General features: G+C 51.4%; 1 protein-coding gene across 8 annotated transcripts in view; it reads right to left on the bottom strand.

Annotated features, from left to right (window-relative positions):
* Positions 1–18,342: 18,342 nt before the first annotated feature.
* The window catches only part of RAP1GAP2 (RAP1 GTPase activating protein 2), a 41,808-nt gene continuing 33,345 nt past the window's right edge, over positions 18,343–26,805 (bottom strand). For 3 of the 8 annotated variants that reach the window (XM_065646847.1, XM_065646851.1, XM_065646853.1), the window contains 8 exons: positions 25,725–25,862; positions 25,223–25,341; positions 24,793–24,906; positions 24,159–24,276; positions 23,629–23,755; positions 22,431–22,510; positions 22,224–22,262; positions 18,343–21,743 (listed from right to left, as the gene is read on the bottom strand). In XM_065646847.1, the coding sequence (XP_065502919.1) occupies positions 22,254–22,262; positions 22,431–22,510; positions 23,629–23,755; positions 24,159–24,276; positions 24,793–24,906; positions 25,223–25,341; positions 25,725–25,862 (705 nt within the window). In that variant the 3' untranslated portion in view covers positions 18,343–21,743; positions 22,224–22,253. Of the gene's footprint in view, positions 21,744–22,223; positions 22,263–22,430; positions 22,511–23,628; positions 23,756–24,158; positions 24,277–24,792; positions 24,907–25,222; positions 25,342–25,724; positions 25,863–26,805 lie in introns of those variants that run through there. The other 5 variants (XM_065646848.1, XM_065646850.1, XM_065646849.1 and 2 more) reach the window with 4 other exon arrangements.

Raw genomic sequence — 26,805 nt, forward strand, 5'->3', positions numbered from 1 at the left:
CTCTTGATTAACAATATTTTGCAAATATGGCACAGTCTATCTGAGCAGCACAACAGGCGGATCATGGAGCCGGTGCGCGGGGCGAGCGCCGCTCCTGCAAAACCTTCCCCTCCCCACATGTCAAGGGTCAGAAACCCAGCTGTGGCAGTGCTGGTGGGATCCAGGTTCAGCCTCCAGACCTGCTCTGAGCAGACACTGCCACCTCATCTTGCTTCAATTTCCCCTTTTTTTAAATTTCTCAGATGGTGATGCTTCGAGGAAGGAAATTTCTGAGCCTTCGGAGTTGTGGTTGTGCTTCTCGGCTGGAAGAGCATCAGGGGATACTCGCCCCTGCAGACCCACTCCCCTGCCAGCTCTAAAATTTAATCTAAAATGTAATCCTTCCTTCAACCAGAGTATTGACTGCCTGCTTAGTCCGACCTCTCAGCCTCCGAGGCCCCATGTTTTATTTTTCATAACACTGTAAAACAAAACCTGGGAAATAGCTTTTCCTCGCAATAACCAAGTCTCCACCAAACAGGAGAGCCGAGCGTCCCGCCCGGCACCGCCGGTCACCGCAGCAGCGGGTACCGGGGTGTCTGCCATCCCCACGCCACCTCACCAGGGGTGTCGGTCTGGCTGAATTCAGGCCAAGCTGACAAAGCAGCTGCAAGCTGGAGTCTGAAGGACACCAAGCTTGGCCAAAGCAGAGAGAATACCTTTGCTGGTGGCCCAATGGGGCAGTCAGGAAGCTCCAGCCCTCTGAAAGGAATTGGGAGGTCACCAACAGAGGTGATGGACCAGGCTTGCGTTTTGGGGCCATTTCTGGGAGAAAGGCACATTAAGAATAAATCAGTCTGCCCAGGTGTCTTCTGTGCCGGAGCTGCGGCTCTGCAGAGCAGCGTGGGGCGCATACCCCAAAGCACCCACACAGCCAGGTGACGATGCTGCGGAGGAGCAGTGGCTGTCCGGGGCGGACACTGGCACGGGGTGTCTGACACCCTGCTCCCAGCCCGGCCAGTGCCCTGCGATGGCAAGATGCTGCCAGTCAGAGCACAACCGATTCTGGGGGACTTTTTCCATTAAACTCAGTGTTGCCAGGTTGCTAACACAAGGCAGCTCTGCTGCCATCACGTTAGGCAGATGAACTGTTGCTTCAGCTCATTTCAGTGTGAAACACTCTCACTTTTTTCCTTTTTGCATATGCAATACTCACTGGATAGTTCAGGTCTATGCATAACATATTTATTCAACAGTAATAATTTCATTTCTGCAAAGAAAATATGTTCCACTATTGCTGCAGCTGACAGGCTCTGGCATAAGTTGGAAGCTGAAGCTCCAAAAGGAGGGAGAATATGTTTATGGGATGAACCACAGCTGTTTGCAGTATTCCTCTGCCCTAGCAATTACTTTAATAGGAAGAATTCCTGGAGGGTTATTTGGCTTCTGCACGGCAGCTGCTGTGTTCACAGGCACTAGTCAGGGTATCAGACAAGCGAACCTCTGAAGACATTTCTGTTCTTGTAAAGCATTTTTTTTAAAAGGAAGAGGGTTCAATTCTTCAGCCTGCTCACATACCAGAAAGTACTTGCTCCCATGGGTAGCATGGAAATAGTAGAAAAACTGTTGTATTATCATAATTGTTTATTAGCATTGCTGAACTTCCCCAAACCTCCCCTCAAGGTAGAAGAGGAGGTCGCTACCCAACTTGAAGATGCAGAGCAAGGTAAGACACATTCCTACAGAAAAGGTGAATTATCTGGCTCCGTACATTTTTGCCTAAGGAAAAAAGGCCGGACCTCTTGAACCTGTTCACATGGCTCTGTGGTTTCTGCCTGTGTCTTTTGTGCACTAAGTGGTAGAACAATTTCTGGAGGCTGTCTCAGGTCAGGCTTGCTGCGGTGGCACAATGGGGATTGTTTGCTCCATTGCTGTTTTCAACAATAAACTAGAATCTATTTAAAATTCAGCAGCACCTTGTGGATGTGTTGCTGCTTTGCCTCAGAAACAATCACCATCAGGACAGCCCTCAGACAGCACTGCTTGCTAAATAAAAACCACAAATTCCTCGCTGAAGGGGAAAGCTCCCCAGGGACTAGCAATATTTTAGCCTGCTTGTCATCCAAGGGCTTCAAAGTACTTTAGAAGTATTAATTAAGTCTCACGGCGTGTCTGTAAGAGGGAGGTTTAGAGTTTGCTGGGCGGTGGGTAGCAGCAGGGTCCGGGGCTCACCGAGGCGCGAGGATGGCGGCGCTTTGGCTCGGGCGTTGCGAGTCTGAGCACCCGCCAGCGCAGGCGGGAAGAGAGTTCCCAAATGCCCGTGAACCCCCAGGGCCTGCCCCAGGCAGGAGGAAGAGGCTGGTGGTGGCGGTGCAGAGGAAGGCTCCAGTGCCCGTCACAGCCGCTCCGTGTCCCCGGCCCGTCCCCGCTGCCTGGCCGAGCCCGAGTGGCGTCCCCAGCCCGTGTCGCCTTGAGCAGCGCTGGCAACCAGCCCCGTCCTTCACCGAAACATCTTACGCAGCCAGCGGGATTTGTTTCAGGTGGCTTCATGAGAAAATGAGTAAACCCCTGCCTGGGTTTTTACTTTTGAACCAGCTGTCCAAAACATTAAATATTTTAATTCCTTATAGCTTTAAAATGTTATACTCATTTTTATATCTAGAAATGCACATGCTTTTTGTGCACAGGAAAGCTGCCAGCAGTTCGTCCCACCAACGGGGCTTTATTCACAAACTTACGAGTATGTAAGGCTGAATATTCATTTGGCGGGTTTAATTTAACAAACCTGATTAGAGATGAAATCAAAGAGCAGCTGAATGACATTTGCACGATGTGGCATTTGGCACAACTCCGGGCACTGCAGAAATGAACACCTGGACGACACCCAGGGGAACAGCCCGACCAGCAGCTGCGCTGGGGATGGATGGACAGACTGATGGATGAGCCTAAACCAGCAGCTGCCGGATGCCCCCTGTGAAGTTTGTTACTGTTGACATTCCAGTTAAGAATTGTCTGCTTTGAAGAGACCGTCTCCATCATTTCTATGAGTTAATATGCTTGAGAAGTCCACCACTATGTGCAGAAATCAAATGACTCTTACCCAAAAATAGCCCCTTCACCCTGCGGTAACACAGCTGAGGAAGACAGACGTGATTCCTGTTGCCATGGGCTTTTCTGGGCAACCCCCAGGTTTAACCACCAGCAGGGTGCTCATCCACAGGAGATTTGTCCATTCTTCCACTTGGGACAGAGTCTGGTTTGCAAAAGTCATTTGCACTATGCGGAGAAAATCATCTACTCTTACCCCCCCAGACCGCAAACCATTTCACACGCGTGTTTGCAGGGAGAGTCTCGTCCTCACAGGCAGAAAGTGCTCATTGCCAACAGGGAAAAGGTGAGGAGAAAAACTCCAAAAAACTTTACACCAAAACGTGACTTTCAGCTCACTGCGTAATGGAAGAAGAGAGATGCAAACACACCCAGGCCTGTGGTTATAAACTCTGGGTCACAGCCTGGATGTTCCTAAAAATAATGATTCATGTGTGTCGTGTTCAAGGAAACTCAAAGCACCTAGCAAGAATTAGGTTATTTACTCTTCACATGCTTGAAAAATCTAAGCCTTTATGATCACATTTAACATAATATAAAGTCTCACCTCAAGTCCAAACCCATTTTTGGATAACAGCTGCATCTGGCTTTTGACTGTGCTTCATCCCTCCAAAAGCACCGGCTTGGGAGGATCGCAAATCCCGTTCCAGACGACGGTGGTGGTTTGAGCATCCTCCGTGCTCAGGGTGGCCGAGCAGCAATGCCGTCAGCTGGAGCATGGAGACTCGGTCCTCCCGGGTACCCAGACATGTTCTTTCGAGTTGAAAGGAATGGGAATCGGTGGCCTAAATGAAAGTTAAATGCTTTAATACTTCTGTGGAAAAAGATGTAAGAGAGCAAAGCACGTGTAAATAACATCTGCCAAATCATGACTCAGAAAGTTGGCCAGAAAAAGAAAAACCTAACAAATATCCTGTAACTCACAAAGGGGAACACAGATAACAGTTTGCTATCACTAAATAATGCTTCTCATGTGCAGAAATGTCGTCTTTTATCTAGATATTTAGATTAGAACAGAAGTCCAGTGATTTTTGTCAGTGCCATTAGTTTCTCTGGATAGAATATTAGAGCGCTGCTATGGCAGAACATCAATAACAGGGGAGATAAATCCTCCTGAAGCGTTAATTTTCTCAGCATTGTGAGATCTAACTTACGCATCATCACCATGCATCAGTGAGGGATAATGTGAGCAGGCACTGTAAACATCATGCTACGAATAAAACAATATAATTCAAGTGGAATCTGTTTCTGACATTTACATTTGGTAACAGGGATGGGGCTCCAACAGTTTCCAATAACAACCTGCAGCCCGAGCCAGCTCCCGCAGCCAGCAGCGGCCGCTCTCACAGCTTCGCAATAAGCACCAATGAAAATAAGGGCCAGAGCTGCTTGGTATGAATCAGCCCAACCCTGTGAATCCAGCAATGTAGTAATCAGGGGAAAAGAAAAGGCAGGAGCACATGGAGAAAGTAAGTGTAATTTAGTTATTATGGGTAGTTACATGCAAACTCGCCCTTCGTTGTGTTGAATGCAGTTCCCTGTGAAAAGGCAATTTGCTCTGCCGGCTCGATTCTGATCTGCAGTCTGGATGCCCCAGTCATTTGGACCTTGTGAATATTTAATTCCTGCCTGATTCAGTGGCAAGCAGTTCTCTGGCTGCACTTTCTTCACCCTGTGCTGAGGTTAAGGAGGGAAAAGGACCCGCAGCCCACGGAGCTGTGACCGCGGGGTCCCCGCCGGGACCAGGCACCTGGGTACGGGCTCTCTACCCAGAGCCGTTTGAGACACGAGCAACTCTCCTCTGGACCTGCCTCCCCCTGTGCTTACTTGAGCCACACTATTACTAGAACTGGGTGAATACTGCACAGAACTGTGCACAAACGTTCCTTGGAATTTTTTAAATTAGTCTCAACCATTTTCTCACTCCTTTTACATGGGGTTTTCACTCCTGTGACTTTATTTAGCAGCCCTATTTACTGTCAGTGTACTCACTGAAGCAGCAAATTGTACATGATTATTGGCTATTATTCACTGAGAGTAAAGTGATAAATGAATTATTAATTCTCATTATTAGCACTGTTGTCCTGTTGCCTGGAGGCCTCACTGAAATCAGGACCCCATTGCTGTAGGTGCTGCACAAGCAGATAGGGAGAGACAGTTCTTGCTCTCCAAGCGCTCCCAGCCTGCAGAGAAGCTGCGACATGGGGGAAGGATGGGAAGAGACGCTGGCCTGCTCAGCGTTGACTCCAGCCTCGCGGCAGAGCTGAGAACAGGGCTTTCCCGAGGACACCTCGGGCGACGGCTTCTTCTCACATCCCTTTGTGCACTCAGTCTCCTGGGGGTAACCAGTCCTCCCCAGAGAGATGACATCTCTCTCCACCCATTTGTGCATCCTTTTGACCAGAAACTAGCACGGAGACGCACGAGACAGCAGGGAAGGCTGTTCTTAAGGGCTGAGCGCTCGGGAGCTCCGGACCAGCCCCGCAGCTCCCGCGGGCTGAGGACACGCTGCCTCTGCTGGATGGGGTCTCAGCCCCAGCCTCCCCTCCCCGCTGCTCCCTGCAGCAGCCAGACCCCCCCGCACCCACCGCATCCCCTCGGAGTAACGCAGCACTGCTGCCTCGAGCTGCCAACAGCCCCTGAACCGTCCAACCGCCACCGTGTTTGCAAGGCAAGCTGTAGCCTCCAACACCACCACTGCCCTCCTGTACTCTTCCAGAGACAGTTCCCTCAAGTCCACCACCTCGTGACCAAAACACAGCTGAAACTCTAGAGCCAGAGCTCTGCACCTGAGCTACGGAACACTCAAAGGTTTATCACCCCCTTGGTGATCTGCTCCAGCACAGCACGATTTCTGCTGTCCTGTCGTTACGCCAGCATGTTTCAGGAACTGTCAGGCTCGGAGAAATTCAAGGGCTCAGTGCAGGTGACATTAAAGAGGGTCCCTCTGGGTGCCAGCGGTGCCGGGGGGGAGCAGCCGGGGTGGGGGGGCATTGCCATGCAGCCTCTGTCCCCATCCCCGAGCAAGGCATGGGCAAGTGTCGACAGGACGAAACACAGTACAGTCACACCCTCTTCCTTCTTGAGGAGCGCTGCATTAGCCATTAATTTCATTTAAGTTCTTTCTTGTATGGTGTTGTTGAACTAAATTGAATTTGTCCACTGGCAAATTCCCTAGAAACAAAGCTACAAGCACATGGAGCCTGTGGGATCATCATAAATTCAATCCGTATTCCTCTAGTGAAGATGTGTTGTGAGACAGGTCTAGATACATCACTTAGATTGGCAGGAGGAGACCTGATAAAGACAGAGTGGAGGAATATAGTCTCCAAACAACTGTCTGTTTCTCTGGGGAAGGAACGTTACTAGCCCCCAGAAAAAATATTTTAATTCATAAATGTCTACAAATGCCCAAGTAGCAGACTCTTCTGCTGCAGTTTTGTGAGCCTTCATTAGCACACTCATTCCAAATACGTACTGAGCTCTCCGGTGAGTTTTGTTCTGCCTTTCATCCCCACTGTAAATGCCCTGGAAGCTGAGCAATTCACATATAAATCCCACTTAAAAATATCTTTTAGCCTAGAGCCACACCTATGGCATAAATCAGACAGACGGAATGCTGTTGTTGATTTTGCAGGTCACCTGTGCGGCAGATCTGCAGGTACTGAGCGCGCAGCTGCCGCAGCCGCGTTACAGTGAGCGCGGCCGAGGGGCGGCAGAGCAGGCGGTGCAGACGAGGCACCGCGCACCCACGGCACACTTATCACATAGAGTGCTGATTGATAGTGGTAATGATACTTTAATCAATATTAATAACACTTAATATGAGCACTAAAAGGCCCCATTATTTTTGCAGTGTAAAGAGCTATGAGAAATAAATATCCCTTTCCACATAGTTTGCTGTTCTACACTCAAAGCAAAAGGTAGATAAAATTAAGTGGCCAGAAAAACCCAATAAAAGAATAAGACAATATAATGAAAGAAAAGTTCTAGTTCAAACCAGAATAAACTCAGTGGTTTAGCTATTCCCCTACCACCTCCTGCCCCAGGCACCTAACTATTTCCAGCTCAGTCATGATCTTGCTGAACAGACAAGATGTTTTTAACCTTTCTAGGCAAAAGCTTTGTGCAATATGTGCAGTTCCTGCTGTGATAGACATAAATTCCATGTAGGACAAGTTTGCATATTTTAGGAGGCCTGGGTTTTAATATCACTGTCTGCAAACACAAACAACTTACGTTAATTTCTACAATTTACCCCTAGGGAGTGGAAAAGTGTATCTGTGCAATGTGCAAGTACATTCAAACCAGCACTGCCACTTCAGCTACACACACCCTTTGCTAATGGTCAGCTGGGGTTTTTCTAATGCTAGTCTTCAAACAAAAATAAGACGAAGTATCTTCTCTTTTACTGCAACCCTTAACTGGCTTGCTTCTGTGCCACGGACAAGTCTGGTTTTCAGCAAGATGCAGCATCTCAAGGCACATACCGTAGAGAGATGTTGGTGGTGTTTGGCGAGGACAGTACTTCAGAGCCTGCTGGATTCTGCACTGAAAAGATCCCAGACGTTCCTCATTTATCGCATCTGTTGGGTCACAAGAACACTTCACACTCCGAGAGCACATCAGCCCGTATCTGACACTCCTGCAGAGACAAAACGCCAGTGACCACTCCAGTATTTCTGTCACTAACAACCACCACTTGCAACTGTATAGATTTATCCACGGTCATTTAATTCCTTTGGCATTTGCTGGTCTTTGGGTTATTTGAACCGCGCATCCAGCATCCAAGCCAGGAACCTGAAACGCAGACGCTGCAGCTGCTGGGAGAAGGGAGGAAACCCCCCGGCGGAGCCGCTCCCCACGCCTGCACCGACCGCGGTTCGCCAGCTGCGATCAATGTGATGGATAACTTTGGAAACCCACACACACAAATAAAACAAGAAAGGCGCTGTAAAATATGTTGAGGCAGGAAAATGAATGATCTCTCTGTCAACCATTTAAAAGCAATCCAGTAATGTGAACAATCAGAAGTGAAGAAAAATCAATACACTTCTCGGTGCAGAAATGGAAAGCAAGCTGGATTTTACTCCTGCAAAATCCATGCAAACAAAACCCAACAGATTAATTCTGCCTGTCAGTAAATGTGGCCATTTCTTCAGAAATGGAACCACCTCCAGAAGAACAGTCTCATCAGACACAATTCTGTGTTCATTGACGTCTGATGTTAAATCCCCCCCTGGTGTCAGTGGTACACAACTGAGTCTTTACACAGTAGTTACGAACAATTGTAATTCCCAATAAACTTAATTTGTTTAATAAAAAAATCCACCAGGAAGACCTCAAGCAAAGCAAACAGAGGGAGAACATGCCAAATTCTGCCCAACCTCTGCTTCTCTGCCTAATCTCCAGAAGGTACAGTAGAGCAAAGACCATCCCCGTTAAAAGCAAAGCGATACTACTCTGCTAAACAGACAATTAGAGGCGTGATTGGAGTGTCCCAAAGCGGCCATTTCTATACTCCAAATCACAACCAACTTCTGACTCCAGGTGTCAGAGGCATCGGGAGGTTAAAGGAAGAAATTTCTGCAGCGACTCAGGAGGTGTGGGTCCTTCCCAGAAAGAGGGTGATGGAAACTGGGGGGGGGATCAAAGGGGAGATGGATTGGGGGCAGAGGGTAATGTAGCAGCGCAATTTGTCATGCTGCCCAGCACTCCACAGAGCTACACAATTTGTCTCACCGGTCTCAGTTCCATGCGTGCACAGAAAGACAGATCTATTAGTTTTCCTTTCCAAACTTTCCTCTCCTATTGGGCATGTGAAATACAGCCAGGAACGTCATGGGAAGTAAAGACCGTGGCACTGGCTGTGAGACGATGGGAACTGCCAGACATTTAGTCAGCTCTTGAGGCTCAGCCAGACCTTTGTTTGTCATTTTTAGAAGTACACAATTATTGTGTGATCTTCTCTCTGCATCTTTCAGTGGCAAACACAACAGCCAGCTCCACCTGGCACGGGGCCGTCCCACGCTTGGCTCCGCTGGTCTTCTGAACGCCATCACAGCTGGTCACCCTCGACAGCACAAGTCAGGAAACCTGGACGTTTCACAGCCTGGGTTACATTTCAGCGTGGACACCCAGCCCAGAGGGTGCACGTGTCAAGTCCTCTGAACAGAGCGGCAGCGTCCATGGGCAGAGGGGACGGTGAGCACAGGGACACCCGCAGCAGCGTCCATGGGCAGAGCGGACGGTGAGCACAGGGACACCCGCAGCAGCGTCCATGGGCAGAGCGGACGGTGAGCACAGGGACACCCGCAGCAGCGTCCATGGGCAGAGGGGACGGTGAGCACAGGGACACCCGCAGCAGCGTCCACGGGCAGAGCGGACGGTGAGCACAGGGACACCCGCAGCAGCGTCCACGGGCAGAGCGGACGGTGAGCACAGGGACACCCGCAGCAGCGTCCATGGGCAGAGGGGACGGTGAGCACAGGGACACCTGCAGCAGCGTCCATGGGCAGAGGGGACGGTGAGCACAGGGACACCCGCAGCAGCGTCCATGGGCAGAGGGGACGGTGAGCACAGGGACACCTGCAGCAGCGTCCATGGGCAGAGGGGACGGTGAGCACAGGGACACCCGCAGCAGCGTCCATGGGCAGAGCGGACGGTGATCACAGGGACACCCGCAGCAGCGTCCATGGGTGGAGGGGACGGCGCGGGGACACCCGCCCCCAGCAGCTCTCAGCAGGGCAGCGGCGCTGTGTGCAAGGTGGAAAGTGAGCAAACACTGGAAGAATTGCAAGCAAGCCTCGTTTGTTTCTTCTAGTTGGGACAAAAATTCTTTACCAAATGCTACAATTTCGAAGATGTATTAACACCATGAAAACAAACCTGCCTTTTTCAGCTCACTGCACGCTGTTGGTGCTGAACTTTCCCTGAGAGCAGCTGTTATGTTTCTGAGAAGCAATTTTTGAGGTCTCTTGCAGCACCTCCAACATTGCAAAAAAAGAAAGATCTTCCCATGTTAGTCAAGCACATGAGTTCTAAGCTCCTACAACTAAAATGATTTATTTCTATTTTATCTCCAGAATCTACATTCCGTGGTGTGCTGGGGTTTTATTTCGAGGCAGAGCGATGGCAGGTGGCCGGCAGAGCCCGTCTCTGCGAGGCGATGCTGCCGCTCTGTGGCTCCTGCGCCGACATCCTGAACCAGCCCCAGCACCACTGAGACCCTGGGGTCTGTGTCTGCTTGCTGGAATGAAACGCTGCTCGCACCCATGGGCTGTAGATCAGACAGACAGCCCCTGCCAGTCCTCAAGAGTGACAGTGGCCAGCCCAGAGAGCAATAACCAGGGAAAGCACTGCCAAACACCAGAAAATCTGAGATGATGAATACAAGTTTCAGAACCTTTTGGCAAGTGTTTTTTATTTCCTTTCCTCAGTCCTCCCCTTTTCTTTTTACAGCTCCGCTTCTTTGCTGTCTCCTATCGTCAAGCACTCAAGTAGCAAACTGAGATTAGAGAGAAGACATCTGAACAAAGAGTTTCTCCTGCCTTCCAAAATAATCTCTAAAGCTCTTAAAAGTAGCTCTAAACATATTGTTTTTATATAGCACATACTAAGGGATGAACTACAGCAGGGCCATTTAAGGCATTTCTGATAACACAGATCGAGCCATGAAAATGCTTTTGCAAACACCACGGCTCATCTCCAGCTGCGGGCAGGACAGCGGGAATCGCTCCTTCGCTCTGCCAGGGAAGAGAGGAGGAACCTGCACCACGAGCATCATCTCCATGGTGACAGCAGGAACCGCAAGAGCTTTCCTAGAAAACACTGGGTTTGGTCAGAAGTGGTGCAGGAAATGAAGCAGCTGCACAAAAACCTTTTCAATTATTCAGCTGGAAGAAACAGTCAAAAGCGATGTTTCTAAACCAATGGGCAGCAATAGGATCTTCCCTGGAAGCTGGATAAGACACTATCTGCTGAGAGCTGGCTGTGCCATAAGCAGTCAAGACCTGATTCTCTTTTAAGGTAAAGGGCATTTGTCCTCAGGCTAACACCACCAGCAGAAAGTACCCTGACATCCACAAGTGTGTGATTTCCAAACCCCCTTTGCTGACCAATGCCGCACCCCTCCACACACCCCAATCCTAACAGCATTCTGGAGCAGCAGAGACAGAAAAAACAGCAACACCATTTCCAGGAATAGAGCCAAACTCATTAAACTAATAAAGTAATGTAAATGGCACAATGACTGCTTTTTCTGCATATGGCACCAAAGCCCGTAAAGCTCATCTAAAAACTGTCCGGCTTGGCACCTGTAATGATGCAGTGTTACATCAGTGGAAACCTCACTGCAATTATTAAAGTTGAAAAATTCTACAGCTAAGTATAGTTGCCATTGCACTCTTATTATCCAGCAATATCACAACAAGAAAGCCATTATTTCTCTTTCCCTTGCATTGCTTAAACTACTCCTTGTTTTGTCATTCCTGATTTTGCAGGAGCTTTCTGCAGAAGGAGCCCTGTCTCATACCTAGAAAGTATAATGCATATGAAAAGCACTGTTTAAATAAGACAACTGATGCATGGCAAGAGAAACATCAAATTACCACTGAAATGCTGATAATGCAAGCACATCGGCAGGCACTGATGAACTGCACTCCTGCGTGTGTTGGTTATCCCAACCTTTCAGTTGCTGCTAATTCATCTGTGGAGCCCAGACACACTTATTATATTTTCTGTGATAACTTCCATTAGCCGTTGTCATTTGTACAAAAGCTCTGTGGGCAACAGGCTGGAAAAACTCATTTCACAGAACCAGCCGCGGTGCTGGGATGGGGCCCAGAGCACCCACTGGACATCCCAAAACCCACCCCCGAGGCAGTACAAACACCGGCTAAATCAATCCTCTGAAAGCGGCTGAATGGAAACCTTAATAACTGAGAAAGAGGGAACGATCGCTTTTTTGAAGGTGGGAATAACCCCCCGACAAGCGTTACTCAAATGCAAGCCTGTTTTGTAGAAGCAAGCAGAGGATTTTGCTTTCATTCCTGTATTTCCAGTGCCACCTTCTGTACAAAAGAGGAAACCTCTCAGCTTCAGGAGTTGCAAGGAATGAAACTGGAAAATTCTTCCCCACCCACGTGGGAACACAGTACCTACTGAAATTAAATACTGAAAGATTTACATTTTCAGCAGCATATGCTCAACAGCATATTGAGTTGTTCGCTTCAGACACTCACATGTGCCCAAAACTTCTAATTATACAAAGAAAGTACATCAGCTTCATGTTTTCCATAAATTCATACAGCTTCTGGGGTGACATGTAATAGATGAGAGAAATAAGCATCAACTATTATTAAAAAAAAAAATCAAACTGAAGTATAAATCTGGATATAAATATCAAAACCTCTTGTTAAATGAATTCACAGGACCATAATTAAAGCATGTGAACAGGGAGAGCTTTTCCCCAAGGCAGGGTTTGAAGCGATTTATCTGTCCCATCAGCAGCTGCACAGCGCAGCCGCACCCCCGCACACTGCCCGCAACACCCGACACCGCTGCAAGCGACTGCTGCAAACACTGGCCCTCAATAGTTTTTCGCATTATATTAAGAGTTCACAGGCATTAAAAAAAAAAAATCCCTAAATTTGATTTTCTTGTCCATAATTCCACATTTAAATAGTAAACCCAAACCTGCTTTTTGCTTCTTACACACACAAGTTATTACAGGATACACTTGAGGAGATGACACTTGCATCCACAGCGGCAAAAAAGCCAGGGATGCTCTGGTAGACTCTTGGGAGTATTTTTGCCCTTAAATTCACTGTGCTTTGGGTACTAAAAATACAAAGAAAAAAAAAAAAGAAAAACACCACCAAAAAAACCCAACAGCATTTCAAAACTCAGCGGCTGGCTAGATTTCACAGTCCTGTGAAGACTTGTCCTTAGACTTAAGAACGTCGCTCTGTGCGAGTCTGATTTTGGGTGACATGCGGCTCATCCCCTACTACACACCGAGAACCGAACGCCCCCTCCTTCCAGGTGAGGTGCCAGAGCCTCCGCAAGGGAGCGGATGCTGCACCTTGCAGGAGGGGGCAGAAGGGACAGAGTTAACTTCTGGAGGAGCTGGTGTGCGACGGACCACGCGCAGTGCAGAGCGAGGCTGGCGGGACACGACCAGAGCTGCGCAGATGTGGGCTGTCCCTGACGTTAACTGGTGACCAGCTGCCACTGCTGCATTTCAGCTGTACCCCAAACTTGAGACCCTTTCAGAAGGATTATGTAGATGAAACCTGCCTTTTCCTCCACACCTACACTAGGGCATTACAAATTCATATTCCAGTTTTAGGCGTTGAAACAGTTGTCACCTCTGTGTCACTTCCCAACACTTAGCTTCTGGACTTCTGCGATTATGCACCTCAGTCTATTTGTAAAGGCCTCCTGAGTTCGCAAATAGTTTAAGCCAGCCTTAACATACTGCAAGACAAAATGCTTTTATTAAAAAGCACGTGTTCTCCCTTGTGTCGAGAATTACACATACATTGCAGAAACTATTAACTTCAAAACAGCTTCTCAAAAACATGATTTTTTTTATACGTACCTCCATACCATCATTGCTAAAAGCCCTAACAGCAAATAGTCGTCACCAAAGCTTTAACACAGCCATACCCATTAAGCCTTATCTTAGTTTTTCAGCAGACAGGGCCCTCTCACGGTGCTTGCACAGAGAGCAAGCTCTGTGCTGTGAGCTGCCCTTGTACCATTAAGAAGTTTCAGGTGAAGAAAACAAAAGAGGCTGGTCATGTGCAAAAGGGCTGCAAGTCAGGGTCAGAACATGAGGGCAGGGCTCTAGTTCCCATCTCCAGACCACAGACCCGCAGGAGCTGGTGTTACGTGGTTGAGATACACAGCTGCAATGCTTAAAAACAGCAGGAAAGGGACTCTGAGGTCAGGCAGCCCCAACGCGGTGGCTGGGCAGCTGCAGCAGGAGGCTCCCAGCCCTGTCCCCATGCAGCGTCCCCAGCAGGGCTCTGCCAGTTCACGCATCGCTGCCGGGAGCTGCACAGCCCATCGCTGCTGCCTACAAACCCCCCGCCCGCACACCAGGCTGCAGGATCTTCCACTCCCCTTGGGCCACATCAGCCTCTCCCCCTCCCTTTGTAAAGAAAATGGATTTAAATTGATTACTTACTGCTTCAGGTGCACTTTACTGAGACTGTAGAGCCCGACTACATCCAAGCAGATAAAATATGGCAGAAACTCAGCCTAGAAACCAGGAAAGGCTTTTTTAAAAGTTAAATACCCTCCCAGAGCCCTCTTGCATGCAAAGCCTTGCTGCTGCCCTCCAGCTGCCCTTTATAGCCTAGGTAAATTAGTTAGCAGGTAAATTGGGCCACTCAGCTGAGTGCAATTTGCCACTGAAAGCTTTTGGCCTGTGCAGGCTCCCTCGCAGCTTTCAGGTTTGCAATGACTTCCAAAGCAACACTCGGTGTGGTAAAAAGGAAAAGCTGTTTCATTAAACCTTCTATTGCAATAAGAGTCATTAAGAAGTTATTGCATCTGTTACAGATTCATAGAATGGTTCGGGTTGGAAGCACCTTAAAGATCATTCAGTTCCCCCGCCATGGGCAGGGACACCTTCCACCAGCCCAGGTTGCTCCAAGCCCTGTCCACCCAGGGCTGGGGCATCCCCAGCTGCCCTGGGCAGCCTGTGCCAGGGCCGCCCCCGTCCTGGGGAACAATCCCTTACATCTCATCTAAATCTCCCCTCTTTCAGCTTAATTACCCTTTTTCCTGTCACTGCAGGCCCTGCTAACAAGTCTCTCTCCAGCTGTCTTATAAGTTCCCTTTATATATTGAAAGGCCACAATAAGATCTCCCGGAGCGCCCTCTTGCCCAGCTGAACACCCAACCCTGGCAGCCCGGCCCGGGCAGAGGCGGCTGCCCGGCACTCGCCCCGGACGGGGCGGTGGGAGCGCGGGCGGCGCCCGGGCTTGCAGTTCAGCCTGGGGGCACTAGAGGGCAGCTGGTCCCCGCTGGTGCCCCCGTTGTCCCCCCTCGCCGCTGGTGCCCCCGTTGTCCCCCCTCGCCGCTGGTGTCCCCGTTGTCCCCCCTCGCCGCTGGTGTCCCCGTTGTCCCCCGCCGCCGCTGGTGCCCCCGTTGTCCCCCCTCGCCGCTGGTGCCCCCGTTGTCCCCCCTCGCCGCTGGTGTCCCCGTTGTCCCCCGCCGCCGCTGGTGCCCCCGTTGTCCCCCGTCGGGCTGCCCCCAGCGCGGCTGCTGCTCCGCTCCGAGCGCCCGTGCGGTGTCACCGTGCGGGGGGCCCGCAGACCCCTCGGGAGAAGCGCGACCGTGCAGTGAGAGGTGCTGCTCGCCGGGGGACCCCGTGTGATTGCTGGGGGAACCTTTCCACTGATCTTTCCCCTTTCTTAGTCTTCCCTTCCACTGCTCTTCTCAAACAAACAAGCAAATCCAACAAAATATTCTGTTTTCCTCAGACTTTCTGCTGTCTGGATGAAAAACGACAAAATTGACTCCTTGATTCAAAATTAAATTAATGAGACAGACCACTTTCTTTTTTTTACCAAAATGTCCATTTCGGTTCGGTCCAGTTCGGTTCCTGGCCAGTTCTGGATGCCCTTAAGCAAAACACAGAGAACTCCCTCAAAAACAGCTTTGAAATGTGAGGGGTTTTTTTGTCTTGGGCAGCACAGGAGATAGTCTTTGTAGAGAGGATTGAACAAGGACATCATTTCAGACGCAATGTAGCAGAAACCTCATGCCAGGGTGTTTGGGGCAAAGCTAAATTTGCCTTTCAGCTCAGTGGACTCCAGTGAAACGTCCCACAGCCCGACGGCATTTGCAGGGTCCCTCCTGCCAGCCAGGCCTGGTCTCACCCTGTCCCCTCAGCCGACCTGACCAGCGGCCGCTCGGTCCCCATCCCCTGTGCGGTGGCAGCAGCGCTGGGTCCTGTGTCTCTGCTGCTGTTCGTGAGCAGAAGCTTCCTCCAGCCCCTGGCTGCTGCTGCTCCTCATCTTCGCCAGCACCCTGTGGTACCGTCACCAAGGTAAAATAACGGCAACTGCCAACCCCAGCCGTGGGGACGGAAGGTCTCTGCTGGGGGTGGCTGTGCCGTGCCAGCTGTCCCCATGAGGGGTGGCCTCTCCCCAGGACCTGTGTCACCACAGTGGGTAATGGGAGGTGGCAGCTGTGCTTCGTCTTCTTTTAGCCACGGGCTCTTTTGTTTCCCTTTTTCCCTGCCCTAGTGAGGAGCACTGCTAAGGTAGGTGTAGTTTTTATTTTCCATTTTCTACCTGAAGCACATGTGGTGCTTTCCATTCTACTCTTTGCTAATTCTTCGCTGCTTTACCCTCCAGCCCAAACCTTACTAGAGACGGGACCGCCAGCACCAGCAGAGCTCCTCTAAAGCATACACAAAAAACATTGGGTGCCAAATCTGGGAAGGAGACTTTCCAGAGACTGTTTGTTCATTTTAATGTTTTGTTCCATTCTGCCCTCCTTTGGGTATAAAAGGAGTGACAGATGGTTTTTCTAACCAACAAAGAAAAAACAAAGCCACACAAAGGCAAATGTATTTATTCTGATTCATTGTAAAAACAACAACAGCAGCAAAGTATGAATGAAAAATCCAAGAGAGGAGCAGTATCTCCAGCAGATTGCCAGAACCCCACGAGTTATTTCCCTACCACACTCCTGTGACGGGCGGTCACGCAGCAGGACAGCCGTGCTGGCTGTGCCAGCACTCTGGGACGCGCTCGCCGCTGCTTCAGGCGGGTCCTGCTGTTTTCAGGAACCTGGCACCCGACCATGGCTGGAGGACAGATGTGGCTTCAGCCTGGGCTGCCTCACTTCGTTTTAGCCAGAGATGGGACTTGGTGACACAGATTCAGTGCTGACTCATCATCTTCTGGACAAGAGGAGAATCTGGGTTTGATAACCAAGAATAATTTTTACACCAATAAAGATTCATTAGGAGAAATGGAATGTTGCCCGTTTTGTTTTGTTCTTCATCTGCCATTCCTGGTGAGTGCCGGTGGATTTGATGAACACGTCCCTGTAGCTTAGGCTGTGCAGTGGGCAGGACCGTGCAACCAGAGCAGAGTTCTGGCTCTTCGGGGAGCCGGAGGGATCCCCAAGCACGGGCAGCAGCTCTTCCCGGGACAGGGGGCACTTGGCTTTGCCGCACATGGGGAACAGCAGCTGCAGCAGCACCTGCCCGGGACCTGTCCCAGCCCCACCGGGACCCCATCCCAGCCCCCCGGGACCCATCCCAGCAGCCCAGGCACCCCCAGCCCACAGCCAGGGCTGTGACCGGTCCTGCCAGAGCTTCCCCGCGGTGCCGACCTGGGGTCACACGGGGACTGTGGGAATCAGGCAGCTGGGCCGGGCTGCTGCGTTACAGAGGGTGAAAACCCTCGTGGTGGTGGAATTTTTTTTCCTGGCAAAGGCAAGTATTTTATTCTCACAGGTATAAGTTAATGGGTTCATTCTCCGTGTCACAAAATGTTAAAAAAATAACACTAATAGCTTTGTGCTTCATTCAGCCTGAGCTGTGGGGAAAACGCACCAGACACACTGCCTCCGAACAATAACAGCTTTTTTCTTAGTGTCCTGGGAGGAAGAGATCTGGGAAATTAGGGGGATTTGAAAGGAGCCTGAGGAGCTGGAGAGAGAAAATCCAATTTCATAGTTAGCGCACGGAGGATGTCCAAAGGCAGCCAAGATGCCAGAGGCTGCCGACCCAAGGTAAGCTGAGCTGGTTTAGACAAACTGACTTGCTGCCTGTTTATTTACCGCATGTGGGCTGGCTGCTCACAGGGACCGGTTTATATAGAGCTTTGTGTGGTGCTAATTCTAGTTCAAACAGAGCAGTTCACTTGATTAAAATCGCTATGCTGTGTAACAGAGAAGCCGGGTCCTCCCCCGCTGCCCCCGTCCCAGCGCTGGGAACAGCAGCAGAGATGTCCCCACCTGCACCTCCTTGTGCTCCAAATCGCTGCAACTCAGGTCTGTGACTTGGGTGACATTACCCAGAGTGACACAGGGACAGCTCTGCCCCGTCTGTGCCACTGCACAGCTTTCACAGGGGTGTAGGAACATTCACCGCCTGTTCCCAAAGAGCGCAGTCACATCATGGACATACACAACGTAGTACACATATGGACACAAAATATGTTATTTATTGTGAATTTTGCAAAGACACATTTAAGCAACAAAATATACATTTGTGAACCTTTAGTTTTATACATAACAAATACAATCTGCTACCATAGCAATAAATTAAATGTACATTATTTACAACAGACATAGGCCACCAGGAACTACAAAGCACCACTTCTCTACATAAAAAATAAACTTTGTCAGATACATTTCTTCAATATTTATTTTCACTCTATAAACTCTCTTCACATTCTAATGATATAAATTCAGCATTTCCCTTTGCAGGATATATGCAGTGCTACATTCATTAAAACATAATGAAAGCATGCTCTAGGACTGGGGAATGACGGACTCTCTGCCAGCTCTAGTGAACAGAAGTTGGAACATCAGCAAAGCCACATGAGTGCAGGGTGGGATCTGCAGAGGTCTCAGCTCTGACCAGCAGCTGGATTTAAACACAGTTATCAGTGCTGAGCACCTCTTGCTGCCAACCCAAAAGCAGCCGAGAAACCTCAGCCCTGGTTAATCAGCCCATCCATGCCAGCGACACATCCTGGCCCCTTGCCCTGCCCTTCCTGAAGACCCTCAAAACTCTGGAAAGAAACTGAGTTTGTGCTTGGGATCCTCCCTTTCACTCAGGAAAAAAAAGCACTTTCACGTTGTGCTTCCGTGTAATCCTGTGCTTGACTCTGTGGGATTTCAAAAGGGTGCAAGTACGTGCCAAGTAAAATGCACTGCCCAGTAGTTTTAGTGTCAGTTAAGGAGCTTTTCTTTTCTAGCTATAAAAATCCCTTGTATATATATGTATAGATGTGTGTGTTGCTTACAAGCACGAAACGTTTTGCAGCATATATACGGGAACACCTTCACCCACTGCTGGAAGTGCAAATGCCTCTGAGGTTTAACACAACCGCTGGCGAGTCCCCAGCACCACTGAGGGACAACTGGGGACAACTCCGGGGCTGGCAGAGGGACCCCAGCGCACACGGCTGCAGTGCGGCAGACAGAGCCCACGCTGAGCCCGGCTTTGGAAGCCAGCAGCTTTAGAAGCCTCGTTGCTATTAGGGATGTTGCAGCAGGTTTTACAGCCCAGCTGTCGGAAAGGTCCCAGAACACGCAGGAGCCACCGGCAAACCTCGTGCCAGACCTTGGCTCCCGGCCCTGCTGCCGTCCCAGCAGGGGAAAGACAAGTCCAACACACTGCAGCTCTCTCCATGAAGCTTCGCACTGTCCTGCCTGCCTCTAATCCCACTCAAATAATTATACAAATCAATCTAGGTCAAAAAGGAAAGTCACAGTTTCAAGTTAAAAAAAAGAAACAAAATTATAAACCCAGCTGACAGTAGTCACTGCATCTTCTGCTGAAAGATCTCACAGAGATCAACACCCATGCGATTGACGACGTCTATAGAATCAAGCAATTTCTCAGGGGAAAAAAGCAAAACCAAGAACAGACCCTCAAAGCGCGTCGTTGCACCAGTCAGTATTTCACTGTGCAGCGTAAGAAAATAGACCGAAAGCTTCTACAAGGAAGAACTGGGGGGGGTTGAAAGTGCTACCAAAGCATCATCAGACAGAAGAGATGAACAGCAAAGTACGTGGTACCTGAGACATCTAGAGCCAGCTAAGGACCGGGATGAACACACTGTGCTGCTTCTCTCTCAAAGAAAACCTTCAGATTTAAACTATTTAAATGCAACTCGCTGCAAGCAGGAGGGAGGGTCCCCACTGGTGGTTACTGGATTTACTGGTTCTACACAGTGTGCTCAGTGCCTGCAAAACTGCTCTCTGCCTTTTCCACAACATGTTTTCCTCCTTTAGTTTTCCTCTCCCGTTAGGGCTGCAGCCTTTTCCGCTCAAATGGATGAATCAGACGCACAAGTGGCAGCACCGACGTGACCCGAGCAGCGCGGGTGCTGTGCAGAGCCTGTTGGGTTTGGCTGTGCTCTGCGCCGGGGCGGGGGCCGGGGTGATGGTTTGTGCTGCAAGCACCGGTCCCCAGAGCGCTGCATCCCCGGGAGCAGCGGCAGCCCCGGGAATCCCTGCGGCTGCCGGGGCGGCTGCTGGGTGAGCAGTTCTGCACGTGTCTCCTCAAACCGCCGTCAGGTACTTTTGTGCCCCCCACAGCTTCGGCTGTGAAAAGTTAACTTTGGCACTCAAAGTTCCGTTTTCATTAGGAATCACGAACTCAAAGAATTGCTTTCACTTGAGAGTGAGAACCTCATTTCAGGGGGGGTTTGCAAAGGTCACAGGGTGTGGTAATGGGGAGGGAGCTTCTCTGCAGCATTGCAGTGTATCTTTCAAAAAACTCATACGGAAAATCTATGAGCAATGCAAAATTCATGGACAGACTTCAGTAAACTTTGGACAAAGTTCCATAAAAGAGCAAAAGGATTTCTTGGCATTTTGAGAGAGGTATTTTTTGGAAAAGGGGGTTACAGGGAAGTCACCTTGCAGAATTCATAATCCTCGTCTTTCAAAACAACCAAAAGCACATTCAAAAGCAGAGGGACAGATTCTGCGAGGGGTGGAGCAGCCTAATGCCATCCAAATCACTGGAGTTTGATGCATTTGCTTGCCTGGCAATCCAACCCATTGGGTAAAGCTGAGCCCACAGGGGAAATTCACTCCAAGCATCAGCTCTGGCAGTTAACTAGGCTACAGCTTTAGCTTTGGTTAATCTTTGCCAGGCCTGTGCTCAGAGTTTCAGGCAGGGAAAAAGCAGGGAGGCTCTATAAACCATTTCTGACGCTGTTGACAAAGGATGAGTCGGCCCCAGTCACTGTTCGTGCTCCCCCGGGACCGGTTCACACACCCTCCGCTGGTGCCAGACCCCGAGTATGGAGCAAGAGGCTGCGTCTGTCCTACAAGTTTTGCGATGTGGTAGCAGGTGGGGGGAGGCGCAGGGGGCAGCTGCTGAGCTGTGCAGCCCCCGCAGTGCTGCGGGGGGAAATTTTGCCCCATTGTCTCCAAACAGAGCAGAGCGATGGCAAACGACGGGGCAGGGGAGCTGCCCTGGGGCCAAGCAAACACCTCATTTTGCACTGACCACCTGCTCTACCAAAAATCAAACACAAAAACCCTGTTTCCCCAAATAAAGGATGGAGGCACCCAAACTGCCCAAGGGGTCTATCCTGCTGCCCCTCTGTCCCCCGCCCCGGCACACACAGCCCATGGGTGACACGGCACTGCAGAGGGGACATGGCACCACGGAGGGGACATGGCCACAGCCACACGCGTGGCTGGGGACAATCTGCTCCCGTGGTGCAGAGGGAGGGGTGCAGGGTGTGGGCTGCCAAGGGGTCACCGGGGGGAAGGCGGCTGGGTCCCTGCCAGGGCAGCGATGGTGACAAGGTGACAGCTGTTCCTGGCGCAGCGGAGCTGCCGGGAGGGGAGGGCACCTTGCTGCCCGCGGCCGGGGCCTGCATTTCCCACAGGATGTTGAAGAGTTTTCCCTTTGTTGAAATAAAAATTCTCTGCAAAAAAAAGAAAAGGATAGAAGTGTCAGAGCGTGGAAGGAGAACATCCTCACTCCTGCCGTGACGGCTGGAAAGGCCGGTCCCAGGGAGGGAGCAGAAGCCGCAGCAGTGCCCGTCCTCTGGACACAAACCACCCACCTCCCTGGGCCAGGTGAAGAGGAAACTCAGTGAGGGGCTGCAATCACAGCTTTTTGAGATGCAGGCTTTCGGAAATGGCAATTCCTCACATTTCACGTTTTCCAGAACGGAACACGTGAAGCTACACAGAGGCACCGATGGGCACAGACCCGACACCGATCTCCGCAGTTGTTCTCATTCAGTGCTGCCCTCATCTCACAAAAGCATTTAAGATGCTCTAAGATACATTATTGAGCACATATTTAATAATAAACAGCACAATTAGCCAATGTTAGCTACACACACTTGACTACAGATGAGACAAGTCATTTTGCACAACGCCGCATTACCAACACTCACCGTGTACAAGTTCATGTCCCCTTCTTCCTGCTAGTGGCTCTAAAGAAAAAACAGAACATGGGTGGGGTTGCAAATAAAGGGCAAGAAGTCATGAAATCCCTTCCCCTCCCTCAGCGCTGCCCCGCGGGCTCTGCCTCCCGCTGCACACCCGGGCAGGGCGGGATGCGGCCGCGCAGCATCTCTGCCGGCAGAGCCGCCGGCACCCACCGTGCTGGAGCTGCCGTGGCTGAGCTTGTCGAAGCGAAACTTCAGGTTTGACCTTGGAGAGTTTCTGTTCTTTATATCTGCTGGAGGGAGGGGAAAAGCAAAGGAGAAAAACAATCTGTGAACAAAAATATTTGCTGAAGCTGTAGTGCTGACTGCTGCTCGACCAGCCTGACAGGCAGGCACTTCAATAGACTGTCACAAGTGCTACCAATATTTAGTCTATCGTGGCTAAATGTTTGGCAAATTCTGTACATTAAATGTTTTTGATGGAACAAATTGAGGCTTAATTACATTTCACAGTCTTTCTACTGGAAATGCCACTGAAAAGGCTACAAGGAATGACTGATCCATATAATATATGGGTGGATTTCCATGTTCTTGGCAGGAAAAATACAAAATAAACACTTGAAACATTAAAACAGGCTGGTTTAGTAGTTCAGAAAATCGCTAATGAAATAAGGAGGAGGACCTGTGGAGCGCTGAGGTACAACAGGCCAGCCAGCCTGCGCTCCGCAGCCCGGCTTTCTCCAATTGCTCCCTATTCCGGAGCCGTTCAGGGGGATTTGTGGCTCCCTGGCTGTTTTGCAAACAGCTCCTCCGTTCATAATGTGTATTTGCTTCGGGATGGTGCTACTGCATGAGGAGGTCACAGCTGCTGAAACACCCCCAGCCCAGCACCACCAGTGCCCTCACTTGTGCCGTCACCTTGGAGGTACCAAAGAGCAACTTCTGCCCATTTTACCCTGTTCAATTGCATCTCACTTTGCAAACTGTCCGACTGCAATGGATGGGGTCAGTGGCAGAGTGAGTTAGCAGCTGGGTAATGGAGCCAAGAGCAAGGGAAGCTGCTGGTTTATTAAATGATTTGTGAGTCATGGCTGGTCTGTGGAGACAGCGAGTTTCCATGACTGCTGCCCATGTCTGTCAGGGCAGCGGGCAGGGAACAAAGCCACAGCAAAAGCCACCTCTGAGGTAGCAGGGAAATAAATTCCCATGGAAATACAGAAATAAAACGGGGCCACCTCTCCAGAGCAGCCCCGCCGGGATGGCGGTTTCAGGAGCACGAGAGCTCGTCCCGCATCCCGCGGGCACTTCTCCGTCCCAAAGCCACAGACCCCATCCCGACCCAGCGCTGAGGGACCCCGGGGGCTCCCGGGGGCAAAGGCAGAGCTGGTGCCCCCCAGCCCCCTGCTCCCACCTGTGGGGCTCCTGCTCATGATGACGGGGGTGGCTGCGGCTGCCACACTCGGGCTCTCACTGCCAGGCGAGGCTCCGTAGACAAACACGTCCTGCTTGAACGGCGAGGCGGTGGACGGCTGGCTGCCCTGCGCGGCACAGATGGGACGTGGCTGTCTCTGGTGCCACCAGCTCCCCTCTCTGCCCCCGGCTGATGTCCTGGTCACCGTCACAGCCCACGACACACCCCCCCGCCCGAGAGCGTGTCCCCACGGAGCCACCTTCTGCCCGGAGCGCCTGGCGCCGTCCCCAGGCACGCCACGGCTCACGGGGGTCCCACCGGGCACCCCCACCCTCCTCCTCGCACCCAGCGATGGGATTAAGCCCCCGGTGTCAGTGGGAGGGGACACCCAGGGGCTGCAGGACATGTCCCCCCTGCACAGAGACCAGCCGGGGGCCGGGACAGCAGGACATCGCTGCCACATGGAGCTGGGGGTCCCAGCCCGAGGTGCAGGGGGGTCCCAGCCTGAGGGGCTGGGGGTCAGGACCCACCACGCTGTCATATTCCTCCAGCGTCTCGCTCTCCCCCGCCGTGCTGCTGAAGCTGCTGGTGCTGGAGGAGGAGCGGGAGATATTCGACCTCCCGTTTTCTTTCAGCTTAATGAATGGCCTGGGAAGGGAGACAGAACAGAGCAGGCAGTGTCACTCGGAAAGCCGTGTTCTTTGGGCTGTGACAGCGGGGACAGACCCTCACGCACACCTCCGGAGCAAAGCAGCTGCCGCAAGAGCAGACCCAGCAGGGTGTTTCTCTAAATAAATGACCATTGCAAGAGCAGGGGACAAAGCAGCTGGCGGGGCCACCAGCGGAAACCGCCGGGTCAGGCTGAGTGCCCCGTGGCGGGGGGAAGCCGGGCACCACGGGCCTCCCCAGCTCCCACCATGAGGGTTTGGGCAACTTCTGTCAAGTACTGCTCTTTGCTCTTCTTTTTAAAGACAGCTATTTGCAGATCATAAAGGAACCGTGCTTATGAATCACCAAAATCTTTTTTTTCCTCCCTTAATATCAAGCTTATTTATAGTAAAACCTGGAGACGGTTTTGTTTGACGAAGTCCCTGATGGTCTGTCAGCTACAGGGTGACTTGAGCTCCGGTCGGAGGCGGATGGACAGAGCTCCTCCCGGCTCACCTGTCTTTGTTGGGGCATATTTCAGGGGAGCTGGGGTTGGACGAGGTTTCAGATTTCATCTCCTGAGACGAATGTCCCAAATCCGGTGTCTTCTGGGCCCCAGAAACACTGTCACTGAGGGCACAAGGAGACAGGTTGCACGAATTATACAAGAGCCTTAAAAAGGATGGTCACATTATACTCCCTAACAGCAAATGCTAAACTAAGAGTAACAGATGCTCTCTGCATACTACCACTTTGATTTAAATCAGGGGAAGGCATTCAAGGCACCATTCCCTCGAACACAGCAAAAGCAGCTCTCGTTGCTGGCTTGTGTAGAAAGGGGGGCTGTGCCCTGGGCAGGGTCTCCAGCACCCACTGACAGCTTCTCTAATGTTTAATGCACAACACGGGCTTTTAACCACAGTGATCAGAGCGATGTCCAACTCACCACCTTGTCCTGCTGTCCGCCTGGCTCTCTGAGCCCGTGTGCAGGCGGGGGAACAGCCCCGAGCGGCGCTTGATGGGGCTCCGGGACTGGTTCTTGGTGGCAGCTGCTGGTACCGGGGGCTGAGGGCACAGAACAGTCCGGGTTGGAGAACAAAGCTCCCTCCTACAGGCTCATAACACTAAACTTCCTATGAGGAATTATGCTGCCTGCAATTCTCAGCCTGCGCATCTAGAAAATACGTAATACCAGAATTTCTTTTCTATCTCCTTCGTACTTTGGGGCTGAAAAACCCCAGGAAGCTAATCTTTGGTTCCTCCACAAAACACCGAACTTGAACACAATAGCACTCATAAAATCACACTCTGCCCAAATCTACTCCTTGCCCTGACAGTCACTGCCTGCACAGGGACAGCCAGACTGTGCCAGTGCAGTCCCTGCCAGGCTGGGGACAGAGGGACGGACAGAGGGACAGCTGGACAGAGGGACATGTGGCCATGCTCACCGAGAAGGTGGTCTTGGTCACCTCGCCGCTGTTGTGTGCGATGCCCCCGCTGAGGCTGCCCGGGATGCCACCGCCGTGGTGCTTCTTCTGGCTGCCCACCATCGTCTCCATGGAGTGGCTGCGCACGCGGATGGCTCTCTGCGGCCGGAGGGGACAGGGGACAGCAGGTCATCACCACCCTGCAGGGCGCTGAACCCAAACCCCCTCCCAGCTCCAGGCACACCGAAGCATGACCTGTCTGGCTACCTCTCCTCCACCTTTGAATCCCAGCTCAAGGTAAAGAGATTTTGGAGGCAACAAGCCTGGAGATGTCCAGCACCGTACCGATGGTGCACAGGCACCAATTTTCTGCTGGCTCCAGGGCTCACGGAGCTACGGGCAGAGCTGCATTGGCGTGCATGGGAGCCCCAGCCCGTACGGAGCCGCAGCCCGTGCCGGGACCATGGCTGCCCCAACAGCCACACACTGCCCATCCAGTAAAAAACACCAAGCAAGAGTCCATCAGACCTGATTTATTAGGGTCAGCAATTCATACAAAATGCGACAGTGTTTGCAAACAGAAGTAACCACCTGCTTGCTTCGCTGCCCGCAGCACCGACGGGCGCTGGTGCTGAGCAGGCAGGAGGGCTCCTGCCCGGGGAGCTCTGCAGGGCGCCCCAGCAGCCCTCTCAGGGGCCGGCCAGCAGCTCCTCTTCCCACAGAGGGAGGCAAGGCACAACTGGCTTGCTCAGAGCCCAGCAGAGACAAGCTCCACTTCCCTCTGAGCAGCCGGCCCCCACCATATGGCCAGGGAGGAAGGGGCTGTGGGCTGGGTGCTGGGAGAGAGGCACTGGGCAAAAAGAAACCATGGGGACCGGGTCTCGCCCCTCCCAGCCCTCGTTCACCGTCTCTCCTGTCCCCGCTCACTCTGACAGCACGTGGTGCAGGACGTACGCCAGGACGCAGCCCAGCAGCGCGGTCGCCAGCCGGCCGGGCACACGGAGCGCAGAGCTCCCCGCCTGCCCCAGCATACCCTGCAACGCCAGACAGCACAGTCCGCTTCCTCGTGCACAAAACGCGTGCAGACATTGATCATTCAACA

This window comes from Caloenas nicobarica, chromosome 17 (genome assembly GCF_036013445.1).
Source record: "Caloenas nicobarica isolate bCalNic1 chromosome 17, bCalNic1.hap1, whole genome shotgun sequence".
In the NCBI taxonomy this organism is placed as follows: Eukaryota; Metazoa; Chordata; class Aves; order Columbiformes; family Columbidae; genus Caloenas; species Caloenas nicobarica.